Source organism: Mytilus galloprovincialis, chromosome 3 (genome assembly GCF_965363235.1).
Source record: "Mytilus galloprovincialis chromosome 3, xbMytGall1.hap1.1, whole genome shotgun sequence".
Classification (NCBI taxonomy): Eukaryota; Metazoa; Mollusca; class Bivalvia; order Mytilida; family Mytilidae; genus Mytilus; species Mytilus galloprovincialis.
Window position 1 is genome coordinate 37209680 of NC_134840.1, and position 20125 is coordinate 37229804.

The 20125-nt window shown below is 32.5% G+C and overlaps 1 protein-coding gene across 1 annotated transcript; it reads right to left on the bottom strand.

Moving 5' to 3' along the window:
• Positions 1-3025: 3025 nt before the first annotated feature.
• Positions 3026-13430, bottom strand: LOC143066251 (uncharacterized). The gene is made up of 11 exons (XM_076239242.1): positions 13193-13430; positions 12220-12276; positions 10229-10522; positions 9170-9292; positions 8505-8618; positions 6555-6756; positions 5835-6002; positions 5009-5100; positions 4410-4555; positions 3960-4044; positions 3026-3152 (listed from the first exon to the last, which is right to left on the bottom strand). Exons 1-11 carry the CDS (start codon positions 13326-13328, stop codon positions 3064-3066), a joined length of 1506 nt encoding a protein of 501 aa, XP_076095357.1. The 5' UTR covers positions 13329-13430; the 3' UTR covers positions 3026-3063.
• Positions 13431-20125: the final 6695 nt, after the last annotated feature.

The following is a 20125-nucleotide window of genomic DNA, read 5'->3' on the forward strand; positions in this document are numbered from 1 at the left end:
CTGATTCACGCCACCTCTTGAATATGCAGTTTCACAATAACTTTGATTGCTGATAAAAAAGATGTTAATAATTTAGAAAGCGGTATCGTGGCGCACTTGGAAGACCAAGCAATATACCATTGTTTGTAAGGACACTTATGTAGTTTAGGTATGCAATACAGTGATGGAAGATCCAGTTTTTCATCTTTGGTTGAAATTCCAAAGGAATATAGAACAGACCTATGATTATCCAGGATTTCCTCTGTGGTAAGTGTCGTGAGGGTATATGTTGAGTTTCAAAGTGAATTTTCAATACCTAATTCGCTTATCAAGCAGTTAATGTATTGAGTTTTACACACAAAAACGATGTTGTTCGGGGCTTTATCTGCGGGGACAACAACATATTTGTCATGAAGGTAGGATAAGTGCTTAGCACAATTTGGGTCTTGACGTATCAACGACCTCACTGCCTTAATCCATTCGGAAAGAGTGCCTACTTCTTCCTTCTCGCGTTTAGCCCATTGCCCGTATAATCCTCAAATGAATCCATCAAGATTTAAATTATATTTCCAATTGATGGATTTAGGCTCACGATATTTTGGACCTTTTGATAACACATTTCGTAGGGAAGTGTCATTAACAATGTTAAAGTCACCGGTAAACACGTGGCCAGCCGGATTATATGTGAATTGGGAACTAGCACAAGTGCAATCAGCAGGGTTAGACTTGAAGTCGTCAATATTGAAATCATGCAAAACGAAAATTTTTGATTGCAATATGTTTGGTATAGGTATAAGAATTGATTGGTATAGACTGGTCTTTGAAATAAGGAGATATTTTATGATGAAGGATTTTGCCTAAGTTGACGCCATCGAGACCTTTGTTGGCAAAGGAAAGATTAAGGAAAGATCTTTTCTCTTTTTCATCTTCTCCAATGCGAACTGGCTTAAAAAATCTGTGACTTGCAATATCTGAAATTATAGCTGTAAGTTTGTATTTGTTTGAATGAAGGAATATAGCAGTGGTTTCCAAACATAAATTGAACAGAGAATGAAGTTTTGAAAGGGTAATGAATAAAGTTTCGTGCGAATGTGATGAATACCTAACGGCTTTTGTATAAATTGCAGCAAGTCATTAATAGAGACATCATGCAAAGTACATGATGCATAATGACGATGACCATGACTGCGTCTACGTCGAGGAGTAGAGTTTAAAATATTCATCACATTCACCGAGCTACACGAAAGACTAGATAGAATACCTATACCATCAATTTTGTCATTGTAACCATATGGTGTCGCAGTTCCAAATTGTCTAATCCAGTAGTCCTCTTTTTGTCTACGGAGAGGCGTTGCAAGATTAGGATAGTTAAAGCTATGGTATATTTTTTCGATAACGCGAACTGTCATAGAAACGATGGAATGATCGGGCTGATTGAAATGCTGATAAAGAATATCGTTTGCATTGAAGTTAATGTCTGATCTATGACCGCACATACGTTTGTTTAGCCTTCCTTTCGTTTCGTCGACGTATACCAATCCGCAAAGGTTTTATCGATTTACAATTCAGATTATCGTAACTTCTGGTAAAATATGACTTCTTGGTTAAATTGCTAGCTATTGTTACTAGTACGATGATCTGAATGTGTCAAATTTGAGATATTTGTCATGTCTGGTGATAAGGGGACACTTGCCGTATCAGATGACACCGTGTCCATGCTGACGTCTGTTTCGGATTCATTAGACAAGTAAATACTTCTGAAAAGGAAGCATATTTGAAAGATCCTAGCGAAACTTGTTTAAAAAAACTAAAGGAAAGGATAGGTACACAATATAGCTATATCTTTTTTTGTTATGAAACAGATACATACTATGGGAACAATAAAACATCGAATTTTCAAAGACATTTAACACTATTGCTGAAAGGAGAAAAACGAAAAAGAAATCGGTTAACAAAATATACAGAACACAAAAGATTAGATTACAAGAACGGTTCATAGAAATAGGGTGAATTAAGCTTAATCAGATGATTAAGGAGTTCAGCCTCCACTATGAGATGAAGAAAAAGAAGGATGAGCCAAACAGGTGATCAACAAATATAATACAAAGAAAAAACGACAACAAAACTGCAAAAAACGACGAAAAGAAAAACAATAATCTATAAAACGCTACACAGAGATATCGCAATAGTATATGCCGATATTATGCTCCACATGCGAGTAAAATGTTTCTCATTTCAAGTACAAATTATGTCAAGTCTCATTCAGGAATGTATTAACTAAGAAAGATGATTGGATTTTGCTCCGATCATTGTAATACATTTTGTTTACAACCATAATCATCTGTGACATATATGTCCGATGACGGTCAACCAACTTATACTAGCATTCGTAAAACTTTCAACCGGATGAACTCAATTTCACAAATAAAAACGCATGTTTCAATGGCATCCTGTAAACAGCATCCGTCTATCAGGAAAAATATGATATCAAAACTAATATTTGATATTCTAAGATATTAATTCAATATCGCCATAAAAAATCTTTCTTTGGTGGCTTCCTCGCAAATGGCAATCAATGGGATGTGTGATAGTCATAAGTTTTGAATATTGTTAGAGGAATTATCTGTACAGCTGGAAGTTGATGGATAGTGTTAGCTTGTTATCACCCATCAAAAGACTATATTTAATGTCTTACTCATATGACACAAGTTGGTGAAAAGAGAAAAGTAGTCTGTTTCCCAAACTAAATGAATTGTGTTTGCGGTTTTTAACTGATTAAGAGAAAACTTATTGCCAGATAAAAGGGTATTCTAAAGCTATATACAACGTATACCATCGGAAAGAAAACGCAGTTACTAATAAAATGTTTTTAAAACATCAAGTTTGATCTGGAATTGACATTTGAATATAGTTTTGAGGTGGAAATGTCGTATGAAAAATGTACATGTGTCTGGTTTCCAAAATTGTAGACCTAAACGAGGACAAGATGCAATACTATTTTATTCTATAAACAAATATGAAAACATTTGACAATACTTTAGTTGTTTTGTAGATTGTTTCAGATTGAACAAAATCATATTGTTTTCAAATGCTTATTTTATCTGCATCAATTTCTGCTTGTATCCACTTAACAAACGTGTGAACATTTGTGTAAACTCCAGGCATGTTCGGTTCTGAATAAAAGAAAAAAAAACAGGTATTTCACATAATCTAACTTAACCCTTCTATTGCTGATGTTCATAAAATTTTAATACCAATTATAATAGTATATTACACTGAATTACATTATAATAGATTTTAAAGGGTGTTATTTAAATATAAAATACAAAAGAACAAGTTCTCATGAAAAAAATCACAGCCGTTAATTTAACCTTTTATTATATACTTAGTAGTAAATACAGATAAATTGTATGTGTAATACAATCAATGGCAAAAGTTAAACCATTATAGGTCAATGTACGGCCTGTAACAAGAAGCCTTGGCTCACACCGAATAACAAGCTATAAAGGGCCCCAAAATTACTAGTGTAAAACCATTCAAACGGGAAAATCAACGGTCTAATCTATATATATAAAAAAAACGAGAAACGAGAAACACGTATAAATTACATAACCAAACGACAACTATTGTACATCAGATTCCTTTTCAAATAACAGTACATTTGCATATAAGGTATCTGCCGTACTTGATGAAAGTTACACAGCATTGAAATGAAATCGGTACCAAACGTTTATTTTACTACAACTGCTGATGGGCTTAGTTTTACGCAAATTAATAAATTTTCGATTTATGAGTTTGACTGTCCCTTTGGTATCTTTCGTCCCTCTTTTACAATATACTAGACAAGTGATAAATAGTAACATTGAAAAAATCTTATGTAAATTGTAAATTTTGAGAAATGTACATGCTTCGTTATAAATTATGTCAGATAGAGATGGAATGATACTTGTTACAATGTAAATATATAAGTTTTAACTTACCAGCACATCCAAGTCCCCATGATACTATTCCGTGTAACTCCCAGTGATTCCCAATCTGACAAACAAAGGGACCTCCACTATCTCCCTGCAATATATTTAGGAATAACATGTTAACTTACATTTTTACTCTTCCTTTTCTTTGAAAATAGCAACCATGTTAAAAACAATGAAACAAACGAACATTTATTAGACATATGCAATCTGAAAACTACGTTTTCTTTATACAATTCAAAAGTTAACCTTTTTATTTTAAGCATGATAACTTATCGTGCAACTAAATATATCTATCTTATCCAATAAACACAAGGATACTCTTTTTTTTAATTTTAAATCTCTGATAACTACATGTACATGTTTAAAGTTACAATATGAAGGCATGCACCTTTTTGACATAATATAAAGTGAACATCGAGTATTTAAAGTATTAGTCAAAATAATTTACAAATGTACCTGACATGCATCTCTACCACCCTCGGGGAATCCTGCACATATCATGTTGTTCGTCAGAAGAGGCTTTAAATCCGCAACTTTTGAACAATTTTCTTTGCTAACAAATGGCATTTCTGTCTGTTTTAACTTGTCTGGAAATCCTGTCCCTATTTATAATAAACAGTTTTGATATGTATATATAGTGTTTAAGAACTGTTTATAAAATCATAAACAGTTATGTGTATCCTGTTGACTTATACTTGCTTTTATTTTGTTTAAAACTTGCAAATTTACCATGAATATACAAACATAGAAAAAGAGCATTACAGAATCGCAGTAAAGTCAAACAGAATTAGACTGGTACTTCGATAGTGTAAATTGTTTATTTAGACAGGATTTAGTGGGAATTGTTGCATGATAAAGTGGTTATTTTATTTCAAGAAATTCCTATTCGTATTTTGCACAAACTTTGCTGTTTATTACAGCATTTTGTACTAAATTCAATCAAGATTAGTTGAAGTGTATATACATGATATTGCAAGCGTGATATTTCTGAAGCTTTTTGAGCCTTTGAGAAATAGAAACATATGCACAATTGTCTTTACTATTGGTTAAGTTACCTTTCACATCTCCCCATCCTGTTACACAGCAAGTATCACTGACTCGTGGTTCTCTTGATGGAAGACACACTGGCATGACTGCTTCACTGAAGCTGTAATGGAAATCATTTCAGTTATTCAGGTAAATATAAGTTCCTATCATATTTCTTTTATCTATTTGTTTGATTTTGTTTTGTTTTCGGTGGATACACCTACCACAGACGAAAGTTTTTGCTCAGTTCTTCTTATTATCATCGTTATTATTAAGTCCTATTAATGTTGTTGCTCATGTTCATATGGAGACTTTTTCTCCTTCGTATTAATATTATTATTATTTTTTCACCCAAAAGAGTCACATAGAGCGATCAAAAAAGTGCCGCAAATAACAAAGAATTGATTATTATCTAGAGTTATTGGCAAAATCGGGAAATTTCCTTGGAGTATCATTAATCAAATCGAATTTTTAAATTATTTAAGTGATTATTAGAGGACAAACTATAATAAAGCATTAGTAGTACGTTTAAAATGCCACAAGAGGGGGCAGGACCTTTTTCGGGATCCGGTGTTTTTAAACTTGGGATTTCGGGATTGACCCTTTCGGGATCCGGGAATTCGACCAGTTTCGGACATTTAATAATCAGTATATTCAAATCACATTTTTAAGGATTATCATGAAATGATCCACCATTATTGTATCCAAGCTTTACGGTGTCGACTTTAATACTACTCCCTTTCCTACAACTTCGTTGAAAATACCATTAGGCATGCGCCTCGGGCCTTAAACAGTACAATTATTTCTCACTTACAGTTTATATTATGTAGAGGTTACTATGACATTACTGCTTACCTTAGTGGGCTGTCGAGTTTCAGTAGAGATATATCGCCATCTAAGGGATTATTACCAGTAATAGTATATTTAATTCGTTTTGTTATATTTCGTGCTTCTTGTGTTGGCTCGTCACCATCTTTGTTATGTTTTCCAGCATATACTTTCCAGTGAGAAATGTCTTCATCGCTTTTCAAAATAACAAACATAGACCAAATAAATTTGAAAAAAATGTCTGACGCTGAAATATCAAGCTGTTACGTAAAGGTTTAAACTAGTAAAATACATTTCTATATGTATGGTAAGGGTTATTCTATGCGCTTAGCGCAAATTGTAAACGGTGTCATACTTTTTTTTTTGCAATGCACTAGTATTTTGAACAACCCAGAACTGACTACAAAAAAGCAATGTGAATTAGAGAGAAAAACTTGGTTTCAAAACTTCACTTTTTTCTCAATTTGTCCAATAGATATACTGAGTTACATGTAATATAAAGAATATGTTTTATCATTTCTGGCAATATGAATTTGAAATTCTATCTCTATATTAGTTGAAAAAACATTGTCTTTCAGTGGGCATACATGACAATATACACACTAGGTAAAGATTAAACAAGTTTGTTTCTCTTCAATAAATGCCGATATTGTGAAGATAAATGTTAAAAAAAAACAGATGTAGGAAAGTATCGTTGTGTTGGGTAAGGGTTGCGGAAATTGCAACTGATTTTGAAACCCCACTTACAAAAAGAAACAATGAGAAGCTGTTACAACCCAATTTTCATCAATAATAGAAGCTCCACATTTGTGTTCGCCAGAAAGTCGTAACTGTATTTGCCATGGCCAGCTGTGTTGTACAGCTTCTGTTCCGTTTACAATACGCGAAACCAGACTTCTATCGATCACAGCAGGATGAACAGGCACACCACAAGTGACAGAAGGTTTTTCTGGAAAGACAGTGATAAAAACAAATAACGTTGCACAAATACAGATATATACACATGGAAGAAAGTATTGCAACACCTTGATTTTTAAAAAAAAAAGTTTTATCTAACCAAAATTTTTATAACAAAATGAAGTGTTTTTTATACAAAAAAAAACGCATTTTACAACTTTTACTGTAGTCGAACTTTACAATGTCAGACATTTCAAAATTAATCTTTAGATGATTGTTCACATCATGGTTGATCGTTATACGCCAAAGAATAAGTACTTTGTGCGCAGACTCCATTCAAACGGATAACCGCATCTTAACGTCTTCTGATTCCTGCCATAAGTCAACTAATTTGTTGCTAAGGCAGCAGAAACCATTCTTGACGAAGGGTATTGTTTATTTCATGACGTGTTTGAACTGGGGTGTCCTTTCGTGCACTTTACGCCCAATAGTGTTCCATATATGCTCGATATGGTTCAAAACCGGGCTACGATTGGGCCAAGGAAGATAAACCGAATTCCATTGGAACAATGGATCTTCCTCCACGACGCTAATTTCCAACTTTGGCGAGCTCTGCACTATATTGGATACGGGTATCTGTGTGTCTGTTCATAGGCAAAGGTCCCCGAAATGGTTTTATCGCACGATGACCAGTAGCGATGAGCCGATCTCGAACAGTTCTTGTTTAAAGGCTCCTGTATGGTCATCACTCTCTTTTTAAGATTGTGTTGTTTGCAATGGGTTCCCTTCTGACCAACCTTCATTATGCTTGATTTTTCCCTAGCAGATGTTATAGGGGGTCCTCTTGACCTCGGAAGGTCTTTAACATCGTTTCTTGCCTGATTTTTATTCTCAAAACGACTTATAGTGGAATGGTGATGACCAACAATACGTGCAATCGTCACAGCGACATACCTGCTTCCCTCATGCTTATTTTCTACCACCTTGCTGCAGTTATGAGTTGTGGATGACCAATTACAAGGTGTCAGTCACATAAATTTATAAACTTGGTTATTTTAAGTGTTCAAACAATGAGGATAAAAACATCTGTTTTAGTGTTTACGAGTACAGTAGCTGCATGTGCAGATAAGAACTGATAGAGTCGATATTTATTGATTAAACTCAGGTGATATTAAAATAATGTTTAACTAGTTCTATTTCAACAAATTATTTTCACAAAAAAAAAAAAAAAAAAGTGTTTTTTATTAATTTGAATTTCAATTTGGTGTGGCAATACTTTTTTCCATGTGTATATATCAGACTCGTCATCTGTTAATAAACAATTGTTCAACTGAAATATTTTGAAATATTTTAAAGAGACTAGGCTTATTATTTTTTTCATCTGAAAAAATATATTTCATTATGATTGTTTCACTACAGTTTGAGGATGATTCAAAAGTAATCACAAAAAAGGTATGCATTTGAAATATGAATACAGGTAAAATCATCCGTGTATTCCCATTACTGTATAATGATAAAATAACTTGTAATAAATGAATATTCTGATTCGTATCACATACATGTATTCAATATTTGAACAAGATCATTTGAGGATCAGGAACTTTCATTTTTTAATAAGATTCGTACACGTACATGTATAAAATGACTGTCAAATTCAAAAGTCAGCCCTTCACCCTTTTTCCGGGATGAAATTCTAACCTCGGGCATCATCATAACACCAGTCGAGTATTGGTATGTACAGCTTGAAATGACTAATTTGGAATAGTTTTTTTACCATCAAACCGTTCACTCTATACTTACTCGTAGTTGTTGTAGGCGTGGTTGTTGTTGTTGTAGGCGTGGTAGTTGTTGTTGTGGGCGTGGTAGTGGTTGTCGTGGGCGTGGTTGTTGTTGTTGTTGTGTCTTTTATAACATCTAAAAAGAATATGTTTGATAAATATAATTGAAAACTACTCGATACTTCAAGTTTTATAAAGTGGTAAGAATTGAAACAATTAAGTTCTGAATTGATCAACGATGCTGATCTTAATCTATGTGAATGACTTATTGCGGCTTCATAAAAAGAATGAAATGATATTTATTTATTTGGACGAAAACATTTTACATACATGTCATTACATAAATTTTAGGAACAATAACAAATAATTGTTGTTTTTTTTACATCTGATAACTCTAAGGAACTTAATGTAATGACGCGAAAAACAATTCACTTTAAAAAGTTGGGTGATCAAATGAAGATAAAACAAAGCAATGCAGATCGATTTGTAACAAATAGAGAATCAGTTGCGAGCAATACCTTCTCAAAATATGTATCTCAGTGACATACAAGATAATTTTGAAATATCTAGGTCATCTACCTCCTGAAATATGAAGCTTTACACAAATACTTTTAACTCGGGAACAAGTAATCCACCAAAGCAATTACCCTTTAATATTATTTTTTTTTCACCGTTAATTATACATACCACAATGTTCCTCGTCACTGATGTCGCCATTTCCACAATCATTATGTATGCCATCACATGTTTTTGTCATGGGGATGCAATTCTTGCTGTTGGTACATTTAAATGAATTATGTCTACATGTTTCTGAAAAAGAATTGTAATATGTTTGAATCTCTTTTTTCTTTAATTGATACTAATGTTGAAACATGATCCCATGATTCTGGGGACATTCGATTACATGAATAACTTGCATGTAACAAATGTCAGTATACAAAAACTTGTCAGTATACAAAAACTCTAAATGAGATATATATTCAAAACAATTAAACAAGCAGAAATAACATACAGGAATAAATTATATTTTTTTCTACAAAGGAACGAAAAAATAATAGTTTTGCAAATGGGAAGAAATATAAATCAAATATAAAGTATGTTAAATAATTAACATTTTATCCAAAACTAACAAGAATGTCGGTGTTTTTCAAAATTCTAATGCAATGACATCTCAGTATTGCTAATTTTAGATTTTATCCAAAACTAACAAGAATGTCGGTGTTTTCAAAATTCTAATGCAATGACATCTCAGTATTGCTAATTTTAGATTTTATCCAAAACTAACAAGAATGTCGGTGTTTTCAAAATTCGAATGCAATGACATCTCAGTATTGCTATGATGTTTATATTTGCTTAAACTATTTTAGACATATTCAATGCGATCAACATAGTCACCAAACATTGAATAAGTCAGAGAACATCATCAACATAGCTGAACGTTAAATTATATGAAATTCCAGCTTTTTATGGCCCTGAGAAAAGTCTAACATGAAGTTTGTCCCATACTGACAAACAAAAAAGCTGCTGTTAGCAAACTTGTCAATTGTCTAGGTTCGGGTTAATTGAAGCTTGACCGATGGTACAGATATTACATTTTGTAAACGGTCGAATGAAAAAAATCTGGATTGTCTCATGATTGTTAAAGACTATGTTTATCTTTGATGTGTGTGCGTTTTCTTTCGTAGAAAGCTGTTTCATCAATGCTTACCTCACATCTCCTTAAATCCAGAATAACAAATTGCTTACCTCTTGGGGGTATACATTCGTAGGTAAAATTGAGATAATTTGGGTTTCCACCGCATGGATCATGATTGTCAAAAAATGCATTGCTTGCCGTCACTCTGCACCACGAACGGCCATCGCATACTTCTTTTATTTTGAAAGTAACGTCTTTGATGCAACCGTTTTGGTCGATATTGCCATGATGACATATGGTATGACTTGTTCGTCCCCAATGGCCTATTAGTACATTCATTTTTAAGTTCTTAGAAAAGTCACAGTACACGAATCTATTATCATTATTGCATAAATAATGCCGATCTAAAAACAATACAAAAAATATCATAAGAGTTTAGATAAGAATAAATACTAGTATATAGCTTTAATAAAAATGCTCTTTTGTTAATGTGTAAATATGATATGTGTCACAATAGATAGAGACATTGACTTGATGTGCCGAAATATTTGTCAAATTAAATACGATGTTTATAACATCTCTGTGTATTACAATCTTACATTTGAACCATTCTTCAAAACTGTTCAGTATCGCCTGTTCTAGATGTTCCGTTCCATATAAAAATGTTGTTTTTTTTTATACTTGAAGAAGCGCTCATACAAAAATTCTTAATACATTCGCTTTTTAAAAAAAAAACTAAAATGTTGTAAACATAAGAATGGGTCAGATGAGTGTGAAATTTGTGTTACTGTTTTGTTCTTTTTAAGATTCAGATCGTACGGGATCCTGTGCATTCATTAAGACTTTTCCATGACCTAGAAGTTCGTACTGTAAATAGTTGTTTAGTATATACATGTTGTGTACAAGTAATCATTTTGTACAAATTATAATTTGTATTTTGACTTTGTAAAAATTGTAATTTGTACAAAAAGTGCCTATACAAATTACAATTTGTACAAAATTTGACTAAAATTCACTTATAACTTGTACAATAATTTATAGTATGGATTGTGTTATAAAAAAATGATACACACATTTATATAACCAATAATAAACCTTATTAACAAAATGCAAACATACCTAGAGACAGTAACTGTAATTGGTACACGCATGCCAGTTAGTTCTTAAAGCCCAATAGAAATTGGCCCCTGTGACAATTCTGATAGAATAAAAAAAAATTGACCTTCTGCGCTTTGACTTTCGCTACACGAAGCAGATAAAAAGCTTTCAAAAACTGATGGTTAGGGTTTTCTTTCATGTGAATGCAAAGGGGGAAAGGGGGGGGGGGGGCAAACAGGAATGTAAATAGCAAGATATGTTGTGCAATTCTCGATGCCATAATTCACTCACACATAGTCACACATACTCGAACAATGATACAGAACTGTTTCTGTATTTTGTAAACAAGGGATTATTGTGTTGTCTTGGAATAGAATTTCTTTAGTGTTACTGTATCAATGCTTTTTGATAACAAGATCCATACCATGAATTATTGTACAAGTTATAAGTGAATTTAGGTCAAATTTTGTACAACTTATAATTTGTACAAGCACTTTTTGTACAAATTACAATGTGTACAAAGTCAAAGTACAAATTATAATTTGTACAAAATGATAACTTGTACACAACATATATATACAATGTACTGTTAGGTGTGCGATAGCATTACTAGAAAAAAAATCTCAAAAAATATCAGTAGACAAAATAATGAATTAAAAAATAATATAACCGTTTTACGATTATTTCCTCATTAATGCACATGTTTTTTTAAAAGGAGTTCAACACAATTATATACTTCATACGTTCATTTTTTTACATAAATAAGGCCGTTAGTTTTCTCGTTTGAATTGTTTTACATTGTCTTATCTGGCCCTTTTATAGCTGACTATGCGGTATGGGCTTTGCTCATTGTTGAAGGCCGTACGGTGACCTATAGTTGTTAATGTCTGTGTCATTTTGGCCTTTTGTGGATAGTTGTCTCATTGGCAATCATACCACATCTTCTTTTTTTATATTTTACATACATATGGGATTTCAACACATGTGTTAATAATATACATACAAGGCCCGGTAGCTCGTTCTTCTATGTTATCCTGTTTTCCGTTTGCTACAGAATTCCCTGTAAAGATATAAACAGAGAGGATCATTGATCTGCCAACAAAACCAAATTCACAAAATGATAAAATCTTCTAAACTCGTTACAATAGGAAATTCTACTACAGTTTTACCAGTAAAATCTTCTTTGAGTGGTACCAGTCTTCTGTTTTGATGTGCATAAGATTACCTTTTAGTGCAGAAATATCACACCATATTACAAGCAGGAGCAAAACATCTTTATAAAATTTACATATAGCAATCGAAACTTTTATCAGTAAATGTGCCAGTTTTGGCATTATATTTCGCTATACAATAATAAAATGTTAAATTATCAATTCTATGTTAAATCAATACATCTAAGACAACCACTGGATATGTTTACTGAATCTATGTTAATTCAATACATTTAAGACAACCAATGTATGACAGACATGTATTCTGAATCAGTCTATGTAAATTCAATACATCTAAGACAACCTATGTATGACAGACATGTATTCTGAATCAGTCTATGTAAATTCAATACATCTAAGACAACCAATGTATGAAGGATATGTATTCTGAATCAGTCTATGTAAATTCAATACATCTAAGACAACCAATGTATGACAGACATGTATTCTGAATCAGTCTATGTAAATTCAATACATCTAAGACAACCAATGTATGACAGACATTATTCTGAATCAGTCTATGTAAATTCAATACATCTAAGACAACCAATGTATGAAGGATATGTATTCTGAATCAGTCTATGTAAATTCAATACATCTAAGACAACCAATGTATGACAGACATGTATTCTGAATCAGTCTATGTAAATTCAATACATCTAAGACAACCAATGTATGACAGACATGTATTCTGAATCAGTCTATGTAAATTCAATACATCTAAGACAACCAATGTATGAAGGATATGTAATATAAAAGACTTACATTTTCTTTCAGTATGTCTGTACAGATAATTACCAATATCTGAAAGCATTTTTTCGTCACCATCGGGTCCTAGTGCTTTAGGTAAAGGATCCCAAATTTCCTCTGTAAAATAAAGCAACTTGTTTCTTAAAGTCATTTTCTATATATTGATATGTCTAAAATCTATATTGAGTTTTGTTGAAAAAGAAATGTGATCATTGCTAGCTGCAGTAGTCATGTCTATCTAAACATGCAATTAAAGTAGCCGACAATAAAATTATTTCTTTATTGATGGTGTTCTTCATCAAATTAAAATAATGTTACAAAATGTTAAAACTAATCCTTCAGAATTAAAGTTTGAGGAACAATTTACCTTTCAGTTGAGCAGCAGGGACTATTGCAATACATGATGCTAGTAAGAAAACAAGGATTCGTAGGTCCATTTTTTCTGAATGTCTGCGAAAACCTTCTAATACATACGACTTATATACTCCATAAATTGTGCGCCATTCAATTATTAAGTTTAATAAGTTTCTTTATTTTCAATGGCATATTTGAATTGTTATTAAAACATGATTCTATGATGTTTCAACGCTATATTTACAAAAAGGTGGGGGAAACCACTAATATCTCCTATTATTTTCGCTTGACCCAACTGGACTACAAGTTTTTAAAATTCTTTACAATTTTTTTTAGCAATATTTAGTTATTATTGCCTTTTCTCGGCAGTATCGAGCAAAATTGGATAGACCATCGTTAAAATGACGAGAAAAATAATTGAAATTCAAATTTTGTGCACACCTATTTTCACAACTCATTGGCGATAAACATATCATCAAAAACATGTTTATTATAAATACTTTTCCACAATTTTGAATTTATAAAAGAGGATTAATTTATTGAGTGAAGTCAGTGACATTTATATATGTTTATAATTGACTAAATGACCTAATCCTAGGGAGATGGTATATTAACAACTATTGATAGGTTAAGCGAAATGTACCAAGAACACAGTACGTAAGAATTTGTTTTCATTTTTTTCAGCTGTGTAATATAATGTAAAACGTAGTGACTGTAAAACTGTACAATTTTACTTTAAAGTTTGTGTACTGATTGATTTTTTTAGTCTGGGAAAAACATGCTTTATTTGTGAGTTGAACTAACTATCAGTTACTGCAAGTACTCTTAGATCGGTACCTGGTGTTTTTTTTTTTTTTTTTTTTTGTCCAAACTAGGGACATTATGTTTTTCGGTATGTGCGTCCGTTTGTCTGTCCATCCGTCTGTCCAGCTTCAGGTTAAAGTTTTTTATGAAGTTAATAAAAAAAACTTGAAACTTAGAACACTTGTTTCCTGTTATACTTTCTAATTCTAATACCAAATTAAGAGTTTTTACCCAAATTTCACTGTCCATTGAACATTGAAAATGATAATGATAGCATCCATTAACCATGGACACATTCCTCATGTTTTCTTTTATTGTAGTTTTGTTTGTGATTTGTGTCTTCTGATGAGTTAATCCTTTTTAACTCTTTTTCCAGTTTATTCATTAGAGGGGAGAGCGCATGGTTCACAGCCCTCCACGTTCTTTATGAACCTGTCCCAAGTCAGGAGCCCGTCGATTATTGTTTTTAGCATAAATCAGGCAGTTGTTTTTCTGTTTTGACGTGTTTCACACATTTTTATGGACCATAAATGAGCATTATGTTTTCTGGTCTGTGCATCCGTCCGTTCGTCCGTCCGTCCGTCTGTCCCGCTTCAGGTTAAAGTTTTTGGTCGAGGTAGTTTTTGATGAAGTTAAAGTCAAATCAACTTGAAACTTAGTAAACATGTTCCCTATGACATGATCCTTCTAATTTTAATGCCAAATTAGAGATTTTATACCATTTTCACGGTCCACAGAATATAGAAAATGACAGTGCGGATGGGGCCTTCGTGTACTTTGGACACATTCTTGTTTCTTACTTATATAAGTATGTTTACATCCTATATTTATTTTGGTCTCAAGTTCATGATAGTGGTCTCATGGCAATCATACGACATCATTATTTTTATATTGGAAATTAAACCCGACTCTCTAAATGTTGACGAAAACTTCTTACGAACAAATGCTATCTGTACATATTATAGTAAAACAAAATGAAAAGTACAAAGTTAACGAGCTTTCTGTCCCTATTTAAGAACACGAAACTTTCAAAGAAATTTCTGTAACTAACAGGTGTGAGGAACATCTTTGAACGTTCACATTACTATCTAGTACCGTTATTACAATAAAGTTACAATGAAGCAATCATTTGCAGCGATATACAAATTAGTATGAAATTCAAAACAGTGTAGCTGTGGCCATTGATTGACCCATCAAAATCATCCATTGACTGGGACAATTTACGTGAACGTTTGTCTGTAACAACCACTGTTCATGACGTACCTACGATAGACATTTAAACTGTGGGGTCAACAAAGGTTTCTTAACGCCTTTAATTATAAAATAATTCGAAAAATTAATCAGGAATAACCTTTGTGTTTTGATTTATATAATTGATATATTTAAATAGCCCATCCGAGCTCACCCATGAGCATGAATGTTAGGCCCGGTGTTTCTGCCGTGTTTGGGGAAAAGATCCCCGAGTCCGGCTTCATCAGTGGTCGACTCAATAAGTTGTATATTGGCGTATTATTTATGTTTTTTGTTTTATTTCGTATATTATATTGGACCATACACCGGTTGTCCTTGAATAACATATTAGTTAATTATGATTTATTTTTTGTGAGATCAGTATCATATTGTGTTGTGAAAGGTTGAGCAAACTATACCCACTAATGCTTTGATAATAGTTCTTGTAAATTTGTATGTCTTTTATAAGCTATAATAGGCTGGCGATTAAATATGTTCAAACAATTAGGGTTTAATGAAATAAGGTTCCAGTGTTTTGTAATTATATTTTTCAGTTTCTGTATAGATGGGTTGAATTTTGTTAACATAACTAGTGGTTGTTCCCGTTTCGTTTGGCGTTGTATAAGCAGGTTTTTCCTTTCTATATTTTGTGTTTGATTAAAAATTTCGTTGATTTCAGATATTTTATATCCTCGTTTGAGGAGACGTGTTTTAAAAGCTTCTAACTGTTTTTTAAGTTCAGTTTTGCTACTGGTGTTTCTGATGTATCTCAATACTTCACCCTTGATAAATCCTTTGAAAACACTTTTCGGGTGTGAGCTGTATCTGTGTAGATATTGAAATGTTTCAGTTGGTTTGAAATAGGTTTTAATGTCTAGTATGCCTTCGTTAAAGAATCTTTCTCCTTTATATATGACAGTATCCAAGAATATTGTTTCATTACGGGAAAATTCGTAGGTGAACTTCAAGTGCGGGTGTGCAGTATTAGCTATTGTAAATAGTTCGTGTATTTCTTCTATAGGTCCGGAATATATAATCCAGCCATCATCCCTAAATCTGGAAGTCATTATCATTTTGTTTCTGTGCTGAAAGCGTTGTAAAACGTTTTCAAGAATGACGAACATTGTAAGATCTGCCAATTCAGCAGACGCCGATCCGCCCATCGGCACGCCCAAGGTTTCACGGTAAAGTTTATTGTTAAAAATAAATTCATTGTTTTCTAGAATAAGCCTTAATAGGCGAAGTATACTGTCCTTTGGTGGAACTTTGATTTCATACTCACTTGCATGGATCAATATTGGTCAGTGCCGCGTTAGTGGCTTCTAGTATTTCATTAAATGTAAAGCAAGTGTACATGTTTTTTGCATCGAATGTTACTAGATAGCAGTCTCTTTGTGGTTTTATATTTTCAATCGAATTAATAAAACTTGACGTATCTTTTATATATGTATATTGTTTTTTAACAAGTGGAACAAGAAAATAATCGATATAGTGCCCAATATTGTGTAGGGGCGTACCACACAGTGATACAATTGGTCTGCCTGGAATTAAATTTTCTCGTCTAGCTGTTTCATTTCTCTCCATTTCTGATAGTATATTTTGGGATAGTTTATGTATTTTAGGCAACAGATAGAATTTTCCTACTTTAGTTGTATTGATGTTTTCTTTCAAATATTTGAATGTTATATTATCAATATAATTATCATTATGTAGGTCTCTGATTATACTAAATGCCGTTTCAGCTACCTCCTTTACGTTGGATTCAACAATTTCTTCGTAATGTATATTATGTAATTGTCTTAACCCTTCACGTAAATAGTTGTCTTTGTCAAGAATACATAGTGTTGAGTTTTTGTCTGCTTTACGTATTATAATGTTATTATTTTTCTTTAGATTCCGAATAGCTGACAATTCCTCGGCGGATATATTTCGGGTGTGTTTGTTTATTTTCATTCTACTAAGTTCTATTTTTGTTGAGAATATGTAATTTTCAATTGCTGGACAAGAATCCAGCGGTTTATATCCCGAATTTATGTAAAAAGGGTGTCTCTTGTAAATTCTACCATCATTATAGAGATATCGACATCTAAGTTTTCTTGAGAATTCGTCAAAGTCCTCCATAACGTTTCGTATGGCATTTTTGTTCGAAGGGTTAATTATGAACTTTACACCTTTTGCAAGTAATAAGGTTTCATGATCCGTCAAATTATGTCCCGACAAATTTTTTACAAATAATTTGGCATTTTTTACTAACTTGGTATGTAATTTACTCCTTTTATTGTTGTTATTTTCTACAAGTTTATGTCGTACTTTTTTGTTTTTAATAGTTCGTTTAAAGCGTCTGGCCATGTTGATTGTAAAGTAGTGAACTGATTCTGTGCACGTGCTATGTTAACCTCATTTCTCGTGTTACATAGCGATCACCTGCAGATAATGTTTGGGTCAGATTTGTGATAAAAATAGAATGACTTGCAGAAGGTTAATTGGCTGAATAGTTATGAATGGAATATATGACCTCCTAAGATCTTCCCATAGCGTAAATAATTGTAGTTTGTGGTTTTGTACAATGTTATTTTTTTATAAATATTTCATTTTTCTGCACATCCCTGAATATTAGATTATAATACAATTGATATCGTTGATTCTGTTACGTTGTATAGTGTATAGATATTTGATTGTTTTAATCGATACTGTTTATCTGTCTTAACTGGTATACTCTGCATTTAATTTAATGTGTGCCGGGTTGAGAGATATTATATCCTTATCGTTTCGTTTTAGGGGTAATAAATAAGGTTTAATTATAATATGTACAGTGGTAGTTAATATGGCCAATACTAATATAATTTTCATCATAAGTTTAGTAACCAGTCATAGAAAATTTAAAATAGAAATAAATAAATACCAACATCTATCATAACATACAAGTTTAATGTTTTAATCTTAGGTAGACTTACATTTGTATAGTAATATAATTGTCCAAAAATTAAGTAGGAACAAATAGCGTAATATACTCAGATGCACAGTTTATCTTCTTCTATTTAATTTGCCAGTAGAATCGTGCCTGTTGTAATAAGGGCGATTTCGATCCCTCATGTCCCTATTAAACTTGTTGGTGTTTACCGATGTTGAGTTCATTCTGTTCACACTTGTTCTATATTCTTCCGTCCACTTGTTTTTAAGTTTAAGCAGTTCATCATTGAACTCACTTATAGCCTTGTTACCACTTTCGGAACCAGTGTTTAGTTCTTTGTATAAGTCCAATTTAAGTTTATCAGCATCGACTGTACATTTGGTAGTAAACTCCTTGCAGGATGCGGTTAGTTTTTCCAGGATACCCTGGTCAGATTCTTGACGTATAATCTTTAATTTTCCCACAAAGAAGTCCTTGGCTTCATTTGATCCATAGAATGGTCTAAAGTCAATGTTTGTATTCAAAAATATGGGTGTTCTAGTTGATTCTTTTCTCATGGTATATTCTAGTGTGAGAATATGGTGTCTATTTTCAAGGATGGTATTAATAGCTTTAATATTTAATATTATTTCTGATTAATTTTTCGAATTACTTTATTTAGGTGTTGAGAACCTTTGGTGACCCCATAGTTTAAGTGTCTTTAAAAAGTACATAGTGAGCATTGGTCGTTACATACAAACGTTCACCTAAATTGTCCCAGTCAATGAATGATTTTAATGTGTCAATCAATGGCCACAGCTACACTGTTTTGAATTTCATACTATTAAAATTCTTCAAAAATTAACAATGTTCAATCAATTCACAACAGTACCAGTTTTTATAAGGAGCATGTGGCATTCTTTACATCGCGCTCCGCTCGGTAAATAGTTTGTAACCAGCTACAAATAATTCAAAGTCCTGAATTCTTACAAAGTGAAAACATTTAGAATATTAGAGTTTGATTTTCGATCTTGACGGGCTTCTATAATGAAGGCATAATGTTGAATTTAATTCCAGTGACTAAACAATCAGGGGAATTCCGAAATTCCAAATTTCTTTCACTACGACAATGTTAATAAATGGGAAGTTCACTAGACAACATGGGTAATGACTGTCATATTCCTCAACTATATATTAGACAATATAAGACTACGTGGGAAAACATGGCCACTTTCATACCCTTCTTAAATAGGAAAATACTTGTATAATTTGTGTATAATTTATTTTTACTTCGTATGAACCCTTGTACGATGTGGCAGGTTCTGAGGAGTATGTCAGAAGTAGGTAGAAAATCGTGAGTTCTAACAAATGATCATATAAAAGTTGGCGATAAGACCCCAGTCCTAGGATCTTAGGTTCATGTTCTAGTAGCATCCGTCGATAAATAGGGGGGACTGGATTGTGTCCGTGACAAATGAAATTACTAAGGCTAAAAGTACGAGTAGAATATATGGTATCAATTTATTTGGTCCATTTAACTTTGTTTGATTGAGCGTCAGTTATGAGTCTTTTGTATATGTCTTAAAAAAAATATAAACCAGGTATCTTTGATTAGTTTTTTTAAGGGGAAGGTAGGTACCTTTATGATTACCAAGGTTATTTTATGTCTT